Source organism: Stegodyphus dumicola, chromosome 5, assembly GCF_044657685.1.
Source record: "Stegodyphus dumicola isolate Sdum_Otavi_A_Nest chromosome 5, ASM4465768v1".
NCBI lineage: Eukaryota > Metazoa > Arthropoda > Arachnida > Araneae > Eresidae > Stegodyphus > Stegodyphus dumicola.
In genome coordinates, this window is record NC_140772.1 from 50,794,277 (window position 1) to 50,806,405 (window position 12,129).

Sequence of the window (12,129 nt, forward strand, 5' to 3'; positions counted from 1 at the left end):
ATTTTAAACTGCTGGTGAACAGGGGAAAAAAAAAGGAAAGAAAAACTTGAAATATATATTTTAATGAAATGATTTCTTTCAATTAAGAATGTAAAATAAAATATAATTTTATATAAATGTAAAAGAAACTGTACTATTTCAAGAAATGACATTGTATGCGGCATATCAGTTCTTGTTTCAAGACTCTCTGAATAAAATTATTTGAAATCTTTAAGTCAACTAATTCGTAAGATAAGACGTTAAGTTCTTAAAATAAGTTTTACTATACTTTGCAAACACCAATGCAATTACACACTTACATCATCTTATGCTCGTTGATTATTTACTTTTTAAAAAAAAACTGAATTCACAAATCATTTTGGAATTTCTAGCTTGCATTAATTAGGTTACAGTCTAGCTTCACTGAAACTAAAGACTGTAAACTTACTGTAATCTGTTGTTTTTTAAAAATAGGTTTTTTGGTAACAAGCATCCCATCATTTATAATCTGAATTTTTTTTTTTTCTTTTTTTTTTTTCTTTTTTTTTTTTTTTTAAAGCATTCTTGTACTAGCAACTTCATTTGTGTAATTAGTATTTCCAGGCGAATTAGAACATGAGACGAAAGAACATATTAAAACTAAATAACTACACAAAAATAGTAATAAAATCTTCATAATTTTCTTACAAATCAACATAAAAATGATGGTTTTTTAAAAACTTTTATTTTGATGTCATTTCTGCAAACAAATTTTATGCAGTTACAAAGACGGTTAAATATCAATGCAACAAATTATTTTGAAACTTGGATTCGAATTCATTAGATTGTGAAATTTTCTTCTCTTTTAATTTTAGTTTTCAAATGAATCAATGAAAAGTAATCTTTTCAAACTATCTAAAAAATTAGGCTAGTTAATTTATCAATAAATGAAAACACTTAAGACAGTACTTTTTAGAATCTTATTCTAAAGATAAAAAAAAAAAAAAAATTAAACGAAATTATAAAAATGGTTTGACAGAAGCAATTTCATCTTATTTCAGGAAGAATTAGCTCACAATTTTCATCTTTTTAATACTCAGTTTAAACACGAATCAGTTTTCTTCAGAAAATCTATTACTGAGATAGAAAGTTTATTATGACAAAACACTCGCAATCGTCCTAAATAAACCTAAGGAATGTATGAGATTTCTCAAGGAAAACGAATTCACATTATCGAAGTTATACATGAAACAAATCAATAATACTTTAAATAATACTTTAATAATAAATCAATAATACTTTAATAATAAAGTACCCATTTCTTTTAACCACGAAGAGTTGAGCCTCAGACAGATTACTACTATTCAACAATCTTATTCACTCGATTAACGCTGGACTAAATCTGTGCTAAACATAAAGATTTGGAATGTAAGAAATTGGCAGATTACAATTACTTTCTTGCCAAGAATTAATTTAATTGTTAGCCCATATTAAAAATAAAAGAAAATCAATTTATCAGGTGCTGAAAAATCAATACACATAATATATAATACACATATCCTGAAAAATATAATTGAGATTGTTACCAGTTTAATATGAACTTTTTTTTTTTTCCCTCCTACTAAACCTTTGAATATGAAGTGCAAAATCTTTAACGTAATATGAATAACTGGAAATGCCTATTCACAGAGCCGGAATTAACAAACAATTTTTTATAGTAATTCATTTGGCGAATAGCTCATTTTATATTTGAAATGATTCTTAGATAAATATTACGAACTGTGTTAACATATTCATGTCTCACAAACTGTTCATTCATAGAAGAAAAAGCTCTGATCTTTTCAACATATTCTGATATATTTATAAGCTTCGCCTGTACATAAAGTTGGATCGATCATCAGAGATTTTGGTGATAATTAGAGTATAGACCTACCTAATTCTCGCGCAATACGTTTACAAAGTACGAGATCCGATCTCGTCGGGACTTCCGAGATTCCGGAATTGGAATTTTTCCAGATGAATTTCCGGCACTGCTGGCCTTTAAAATTGCAACACCATGAAAGAAGGGAAAAAAAAAAAAGTATTTATTGTACGTAAACAGTATCGCACATGAGGTCAAAATGATTAAATTTGTAAACGGGGGGGGGGTTATAGGCGTGCGAAATTAGTAGAAACAGCTAACAGCCCTGGCAGCTAAAACGGCGTTTACACGGTCAGTCAAGCAGTCGAAATGGGTTTAGATGACAGAAGCAGGTAACTCATTCCATGCTTCTTTGAGTCTATACCACACTTCCTCAACCGTATTAGCTGGACAGGGATGGCGAGCCAGTCTCTCAGCAACCCATGACCAGATACATGACCAGATATTTTCAATGGGTGACAGATCTGGATACCGCGCAGGCTAGGGTAGAGCAATCGAATATCCTATGTATCGAGGAAGGTACTGGTCTGCCTTCAAATTACTGTTGATCAGAACTAAAGATGTGCGTGTCGTGTACCCAATGGCTGCCCAAACCATCACACCTGGTGCAGGACCACTATGCCGATATCGAATGCAAGCAGGCGACTTGCGGTCTCCTCGGAGCCTCCAGACACTTATACGGCCATCAGTATACTGCACACAGAACCGGGACTCGTCTAAAAAGACGATATTGTGCCACTTCTGTGTCAAGCTTTGTCATTGGCACCATTATTTTGGCTTCGCTTGATAACGCAACATAAAGAGAGTCGCCATCTCTCTCTATGTTGCGTTATCAAGGGAAGCCGAAGTAATAGTCGTAGTGTTGATAGTTCACGCTGCTGCAAACGTCGACACACCGTATGCGCGGATACTGTGCGTGCTACTAACATGCCCATTTCCTGACTAGTGGTCCGTGATGTGGTTGTATGGTTTCGCAGGGCTGACCTCAGAATATGTCTGTTCTCTCGGGCGTTAGTAATGGAGGACGTTGAGACCCTGCATGCCGTTCAGTATGACCGTCAGCAACCCATTAATTTCATATGTGCATGACAACGTCTGGATGTTGACTAGTGCGACGGGCGATGTCACAGAACGATAATACACACTTTCGATAGACAACTATCCTGTCTCTATCGCATTCCGACACTTGGTGGGAAGCATTTCTTATTATTATTCGAGGCATAGCACGATATTCTGAGCAGAATACAACCTTACAAAGAGCATATCCCAACCTCTTCTTCCTTTCATGTGATTTTGACGTTCGTCAGATCATTCCTTCCTGGTGTTGCAATGTTAATGGGCATCAGTGTAAATCATTAGTTTAAATATAGTAAGTTGACATGTAGAAATTATAAAATTAAAAATATGAAACAACGGGTTATGAAATAATGACGCATTTATGACGTTAAGGGCATCATTTTTTTAAAGGTTCTGTATTTATTTGTTTGCTGTATTAAACATTTCCTTCAATAATGCAAGGTGTTTAAGTTGCTCTGTTTTTTTTTTTTTTTTTTTTTTTATTTTTGTGCTAATGCTTTTTCTTTAACTCTACAGACAGACATAATTTCTTTTCAGTTACAAATTTCCATTTTTCAAGTCTTGTAATTACCGTGTCGAAGAGTTCCCACTAAACTATGAATCGAAATTTTTTCGTTCTCAGCTACCTGTCTGTCACTTTCTTCAGTTTGTAGCCATATTCTCTAGATTTACAGTTGTCACCGCCTTTTTTTGGATCGATTATCGGGGCATTGCAAAAGGAAATGAAAAACTTCCGTTATATCTATCATCTTCATTTATTGCCACTTCTTCACGCTTTTTTTCGAATACTACTAATTGGAAAATTTTGCTTTTTGTTTGCAATATCTGAGAAACTTTCAAAATCGTGGTTGTCATCATAATGCTCAGTTAGCTTCCGCTAAACACTATTGGCGATGCATCGTGAGATTAACGACTAAAGACATGTTCCGATAGATTTTATCTTACCTATATCGCACTCTAACGAAGTTAAACCATAATGATTTTAGTTTTAGTTATTTACCATATTTAGGCCTATTTCCTGTACATGTTTAAGACTTACCTGAATCCTGAATAAATAAACTGCATATATATATACTTAAGGCTTATCCAGGGCCGGCGCTAGGCGTTTTGCTAACCGATGCAGTCTCCGCATGTCCTAAATTCTGCTGCCAAGCGATTCCCTAAATTCTAAAAATTTTGCATCCTAGTGCCTTCTCTAAATTCTAAAGATTTGGCCATGTCTTAATTTTTTTGCTCGATGCCTCTCTAAATTCTAAAAATTTTGCCTCTTTAAAATTCGGCCTCCCGGTACTGTGGCACTGGATTTGGTGACGGTCCTGGACTTATCTTAATAACAAATCAATTATTCTGAATTCAAACAGCCCAACATGTAATCTTTTAACCTACGAGTGTCATCTGCGAAATCTATTTTTTGCCCATGAAAAGGAATTTCTTATAAATTTCTCCTCGTCAACACCCTCAACACTTACTTCGCAGTGCAGTTAGCTGGTAATCATCGCCAAGCGTAATACCAACATAAAAGCTTTTGATACTCTTTAGTATTCAATTACTGATATTTCATTGTTTAGACATCGCTGCTTAAGTCATTTTGCAGGCTACCCTGTGTTGATAGTTATGTGGGAAAGAAGACAAAATTAACAAATGATGATTCGCTAAGTTGGTGTCAGGGATACAAATTATTCAGTAAGTGTAAAATCAAAGATGTTTTGATGTAGAATGCTTTATAGATGTACACCAAGAAAAAAGGTGGCTACGGACCAAATTATTGATTATATAGATTTATCCTACAAAATTATTGTTTCTTCAAAATGGAGGTATTTTATTTAATGCCAAATTTAAATTATGAATCGGAATTCTCCATTTATTTTATCATGAAAAAAATATCAGCCTGAATATGCGCATTTGTAAAGCTTACAAAAACAATTCTGAAAAAAAAAAAAAAAAAAAAAAAAGATTGCTGATGGTACAAAGATGAGGATTTTAGTTAATTCCAGATATTCGACGTCCGAATTTCGGACATTATACTGTAATACTTTTGTGGAGAAACAGTGGATTCTCAGTTTTGGAACAAATCCTAAATTGTTGAAACCGAAATCATATTAGCAAAAATCCAAAATTGCATAAGCTCACGTCTAATGAACATAGCGAATGTTCTCACATTTTGTAATTTGGTTACAAATTCGTTACAGGAACACAGGGAAGACAACGGGCCTTTAAAGCAAGGATATTTTAGTAAAAATAAATGTGTTTGTAAAGCTTTGCGTCAACCATGTCATTGCGAAATCGCATTTACAGGCTTGAACATCGAAAGCATGATGTTGCTTCAGGTTATGTCAGAAACCTCCGTCATGCAACATTTTAACAACGCGCAACAGAAAATTCATTGCGCAGTTTGAGCAACGCATTGCTGTATGTTGCTAGGATCGTAAGATGAAAATATTAGGACATCTTAATGTCATTTCCCATCATTCAGAGATTCTCATCCTATTAGTCCTCTGGCCCGTCAGGAAGATGATGAATGCTACTACTCACTTGACTGCTGCTTCTGTTTCGTTTCTCCCAGGACACTGATCTTCAAAACTGAAAGAAAACCGTGATAGAAAAACGTTTCCGCTTTTTTCAAAATTCTCCGAGCAGTAAGCGCTTTTGCTCTGGTATTTACAAAACGACTCTTGCCGATGACAGCCATCGTTTTATGTAGCAAAAAAGGTCATAAATAAAGGAAGAGATTATACTAAATAGATATATTTATTATATTCTGTGAATAAAGACGTTTTGCCGTTTTTGTTAGGTCCCTCCTTCCCAATCCTCATGCTTTGTTTCGGAATAATAAGGAATTAAAAGACTTACCCTTGAAAATGAAATTAATTTTAATTTCATATTAAAAACTGAGTTTTAGTGCGTAAACGAACTCCATTCTCAGCGCGTATAAACAAAATGTAAAATAATTTTCCTTTGCTTAATGTAAATTTAATAACAATAATTTTAAATTAAAGAAATTGCAGTACTTCATTTTAATCTTTATTTCTTAGTAATTTCAAAGGCCCGGTGTTTGATTTTTAAAGGAAAGCATAAAGGTTAAAATTTGATGTTTGATATTTTATTACTTCTTCTAATTTTGTGTTTTTAAAAATTGGAATTGAAAAATATATAATATTTTACATAATTTCAGTACTACAGCTGACTCCTTTTAATGTAAAGGTCAAGGACACGTGTCTGGTTTGCATCGGTTGAAATCAGGCTCTGTTCAGCATTTAAACAAATAAATAATTTTTTTTTTTTTTTTTTTTTTATTGCAATGAAAAAAAAATCTCTTGCTGATTTTTAAACATGCCAGTATGTCGCTGCCAATCCAAAGCTTACATTAAATATGAAAAAAAAGCACAAAGGTTGCACAATAGATTTAAGTTATCAGGTAATAAGATCGTAGAACTTTACTCTTTCATATAAAAATTTGATTTCTTACAGCAAAATATATGTAAAACAAATCCCACGTAAGACTTCGCTCTAGAACCAACGTTATGGTACAAAAGTAATTTTAAACTTTTGTTATTTAAAGAGTCGGGCAATTTGTCCATATCTGCATTTCAGTAAATTCCTCATAATAAATCACCTGAACTGTGTATATAAAATGCTTTTGTATACAATATTAATACAAATATTTCGTTGCACATGATATAAAAGTTGACTTATTAACTAATGCCCATGTATTATTTATTAATTAAAAAAATAATTATAGGAATTCAAGGTTCGTTTTTCACTTAAGATTTCGCAAAAATGTGATTTTCTTGCTTGTGCGCTTCATTTCTCTGAAGTGATTGATTAGAAATTCAAGAAATTTTGATTACTTGTGTAAACTCTATAAATGCATAAAATGGCAAATTATTATGCTTATGACATAAAATCTTTTTGAACTAAAATTAAATTTGAAGTCATATGAAAATTTCGACCTCTTACTTTTCGTTGTCTCAATTAAATTTACAATGATTATGTTATGCAGTACTGTCTAAATGTAAAAATATGCATACTTCTATTTTTCTTTATTAAGAAAACTGCATTTACAGGATTTCGTGAAATTATATCTTTAAGTTATCTGCCTTATCTATAATTTTCCTGTCCGATTTTTCTGAAACCATTAGTCAGAATTTTAAAAAATGTTGCCTAGTGAATCTTAAGTCATTTTAAAATAACCAACTAATATTTGTCTTTCCTAAAAATTTTAGGATACTTTTATATTATCCCATCGACCGGCCATCAGAGTCGTAGCTAGGGTTTTCAGCGCCCAGGGATAACTGAAGATTTCGCGCCCCCTACTGCTTGCCAAGGATGGAAAACATTTAATTCTAAAATGCCGTAACATCAGTTTGGCGCCCCTTGGATTCTGCGCCCGGGGACAGATGCCCCTCTTGCCCCCCTCTAGCTACGCCCCTGCCGGCCATGTAGCGCGATTTAGCGCCAAATATGGATGGCCATGTCCTTTAGAATTCCGCAGGAATAACGATTGGTGACCGTTGTCGAAATTTCCGCTAACAGTCAACGGGATAATTCATTCCAATTTTAGAAATTATCTTTAATTTTATATTAAAAAATTTGTTGAATCTGAATTTTCAAAAAAAAAAAAAAAAAAAAAAAAAAAAAAGATAAAAACTACCTAACTTTATTTTTAACGTAGGACGTTTTAATTGCATATTATTTATATAATTTTAAAAAATTCAACTGAAATTAGTGAACTGTTTATCCACAATGCTACGCATATCATGTATGACAGTATTAAGTATATGACAAAGAAGGTGTTTGATTTAAAATATTTCATTATTTCGACCATAAAACAAAAGTAGCAAACACAATATCAAGGCTATCGAATAAGTAAGTACACACAATCATCAACTAGTTAATTACAGAGATATTGAGCTTTAAATTTTGTTATATTTTCGACATATTTTGGCATTTGAAATGTGACTAACTCCTTAAATATTTATCATTCTTCCCACATTAACGCATATCTAATGCAAATATTTCGCTAATCTGCATTTGTGTATTGAAATAGCTTAAAATTTTGTATAGCAAGTTAATAATTACACGTCGTTCTTCTAAATTATCATGAAGATATGGTTTTGAGCTGAAATGCCCATGCTTTTCTGGCTTTGTGGAAATGCCATTAAACATCGTTAATTGAGTGATAGTGCAAGCAATTAAGACAATTTTTGGTCCAACCGCGGTCATAATTCGATGACTCTCTGTATATATTTTTTCCCGGAAAAGTATGTGTGTATTTGTGTATTTAATTATGGCAAAGCACACTAGGGCTATCTGCCTAAGGGGAGGGATGCCTTTCGTGGAGGACTTTCCAAGGGAAACTGGCTCGTATATACGTTACACATGGGGAAAACCACGAAAACACCCATGCAGCCAGCCCGTTCGCGGGATTCGAACCTCGGACCGAACTACCAGTGTATTTTTGGCGAGAATTTTTGGAGATATAATTTTCTTGAAAAGTAATTCATTAAAAAATCATTTAAGCATCATTTACATTTTAACATTCTCATGACACCATTCAAGCATTGTTATAATGCTGCAAACATTTTATGATTTATTTATGCATTAGTTTTTCAGTTGTATGGCAGAATAAGTTTGTAGAATTCACATTATCATTAAAAGCAACATGGATAATATTTCATTGTGATAAAGCTATTTCAGTTACTACATAACTTCAAAATTTATCTCGGAAACTATTATCTGAAGTAATTATTTTTAATCTACAAGTTAACAGTACAGTAGATGATTTTCAGTTTTGATCATGAATAAGCAGTATCAGAATTTACCCTCTTCGCAGATGATTCTTTTTATGTTAAAGAATTATTTATTTCAAAAATAAAATAATATTGATGCTACCATATGATGGTATTTCAGTTTTTCTCGTAGTGAAATTCTGTAATGAATAGTTGTTGATCATGTTTTAATAATTTTCTACCACAATTAATCGATTTTTCTTTATAGTCATTCTTCTTCTTCCCCGCCCCTCTTCTTTTAAATACACATTTATCGGTACTTTTAAAGATTAAAGGAAATGTTTGGTATCTTCTAAAAAATAAGATTTTAAATGAATATTTCTAGATTTCGAAAATTTTTAGCCCAGAATTAGTCACGAAACGGCATTTTGCGTCGAATCACTTTAAAATATCCGAATCACTTTTCAAATTAAATTTTAATTAATTTTTAAAATTATTATTTCACCAAATATTATCGCCCTGTATTATATTTAAAGAAACTAAATAATGAAGAATCTACATGATTGTATGTATGTTTTTCGCATTGGGAAAGAACAACGGTACCTAGAGTCATCAAATTCTGAATAACATAGTCCTCCACCCGAACATAGGCAACTGGAAGCCCGAATTTGGAATTTGGAGTTTTTTTATCGTCCATTTCATATTTTGTAAGACATTAAGGAATTTTTTATTAAAAAAAACTCAACAATTTCAAAGCAAGCAGTGGCAACACTGTAGGGTATAAAACATTTTTATATCCAGTGCGCGAGACTGTTTATCGAAAATTCTAAAGATATGCTGTTTTTAAATATTTTTAGCACAATGTGGCTTTAGCCCAAATGCTCTCGAAACGTGTATGTGTCTGTAAACGAAAAAAACGCCCATTTGGACGAACTATAAAATCTGAAAGTTTTCATAATTTTTTTCCCCTTTCTGTATCCTAAGATTGTACGTTATTAAAATGCAGGAAAATGTACGCAACAGAATAATGAATGTCATTGTATCAAGAATAGTTATTAATTAGTTAATTAGACAATGCATTCAGTGGGTTACCTGCTTAATATAAAAGATATTTAGAAGAATTATATGAAGCGTTATTGGAGCTTATAATTGCTTAAGGTGACTGGCTGCATGTACCTGCCAAGAAAAATTACCAGCGTTTCACACTTTGGGTCGCTTGAGAAATTCAGAAAATTCTTACTTTAGATATATTGCTCGATATATATGTGAGGAACTGGCTGTTTACGGCAATACACGGGTTTTAAAAACGATTTTTACGCATGAAGGTCTAGATGTGCTTATATCGGTTCTAGTTGTAACACAGTTCGACTATAATTTTATGGGCAGATTTTTCTTTGAGATACTTTACTTATCCCACAAGAGAAGAAAAACAACAAGTTCTATCAAAATAATGAGTAATTGGTCAAGAATTTTGTTCTCCCTCCCCTCGTCGACAAATACTGATGCATATAAATTTTAAAAAAATTTCTAATAAAATAATTCCTAATAATTAATCTTTTTAAATTTGCAGTCGTTTACGCTATAATTATTGCAGTAATAAATAATTATGAAATAAATGTGAAATAATTAATTGATATGTTTAAATCGATAATTTTGTTTAAAACGGTTTAATTGATAACTTTAATTTTATATACTGAAGATATTTCAATGAATAATTTTCGGATTAATTTAAATTTTCTGTAAATTATATACTTAATAGTTTACCTAACTTAAATCTTTCTCAATTACTTATTTCACAATAACAATTTATTAATTGTAATTGGGTACAATTTATTTAAGAAAAGTTTTTCAAATTGCTATTCACTAATTTAAGCACTTAATAATAATTTCTTATAACTAAAATATGCTATTTCTTGGAACGATTTCATTATTAAGTTCCGTGGAATGTTTTACTGTTAATTTATGTACAATTAACTCCCGATTTATTGCATAATACGAGGTGACGAGTCCACTCTTACTTCAAAAGTCACAGTTAATTTTACAGCTGCTAAAAAACGCAAGAAAAAGGAGTAACTCTTAATATAAAAACAGATTTGTATTTTTAAGTAAAAGAATCTGGAGAATAATTTAATTTGATTACATAAATTAAATCAGTATTCAAAACAAAAAGAACATTTGTAAACAATAGAAGAAAATATAAATAAAGAAACCCTAGTCATTAATTGGCGTTAAAGAACAGTACTTTTTGTTTGCGATAGTAATTTTCCGATGGTTCGCAATAAGCAAATTTATTTTTATTTTTCTTAAATAGGGCTCGGTTAATTAGTTACCAGTAAATCGGGAGTTGATTGTAGTTAGCTCCTCTTTCCCTCCATCAAGATCGGTTTTGAAAAGATTACCTTAGATCCGCTTAAGCTACAATTAAGCTGATGGACAACCATGTCTGCAACTAAACTACATGAGTTGTGGTCTGGTATAATAAACTACTGCATAAATTTAGTGGTTTCAAAACCGTAGATGTTCATATTTTTTACCTTCGCAATATTCCTGGAAATCTTCGCAGCAGTCTCCAACTCTGAGACAGGCATGGTCACAGTAGCAAGGCTTTCCATGTTCATCTGAGGTGATAGTGTTGAATAAGACAGAATTACGAGGTACCACACAGTTGCTGTCCCTACCGGGGCAGCACAGCCCTGCTTCTCTACATGAGCCTCTTCTCCTGGCCCCGGTACACACGGCCAGTGCAACCAAAATCAAGAGATGAACCTTCATAATCAAGCTCCTCGTGTTCTGCCTTTGAATGAGAAACTGAATGCTTCTTCCTAACCACCTCAGAAAACTGTGGGGATGTCTTTTTTTCTAGCTTCACTTATTTAGTCCCCCTTCAGCTATCACTCCTTCGGAGACTGCCAACCCACCCCCTTCTCTATTTTTGTTTTCTTCTTTTCTTTCCCTCCTCCCGTCATTCGTGTCTTTTGGGGTTGCTCGGAAGTATAATTTATCGCCAAAACACACGCCAGGATTAAAATGTAGGGCGCTTAACAAATGCGACATTTGCTATTCTGTTCCGAAATAGATTAAGAGGTCTGGGTCGATGGGTTGGGTTTGGAAAAGAATGCAAAACGGCCCCTTTTATTGAGTAGAGTGAGTATTTTGATTCTTTCCTCCCTTTTCGGACGTGCAGTGAGGGTGGTCTGTCATTCAAGATCTAAGTAGATCGTTATTTCGAGAATATTGGTCGTTTGTTAACAGAAAAAGACATCAAGGGACAGCGGGAGCTTCACAACAGAGTTTCGGCGCCCTTAGGACCAAAACAGTTGACCTTTGAACCCTGACTATGACTTCGTGTTATCTCGAATTCTGTTTTATTCTAGAAAAAATACTTCCTGAATTTTATCGATTCCATCTTAATTTCTTGGAAATTTCTTTAAACTGTGGCGTATT

General features: G+C 32.9%; 1 protein-coding gene across 1 annotated transcript in view; it reads right to left on the minus strand.

The window, feature by feature from the left end:
* LOC118201523 (somatomedin-B and thrombospondin type-1 domain-containing protein-like) overlaps positions 1 to 11,578 on the minus strand; it is a 37,956-nt gene extending 26,378 nt beyond the window's left edge. The window contains exon 1 of the mRNA XM_035373639.2: positions 11,220 to 11,578. Coding sequence (XP_035229530.1) covers positions 11,220 to 11,457 — 238 coding nt within the window. The 5' untranslated portion in view covers positions 11,458 to 11,578. The remainder of the gene's footprint in view (positions 1 to 11,219) is intronic.
* Between the last annotated feature and the right edge of the window lie 551 nt (positions 11,579 to 12,129).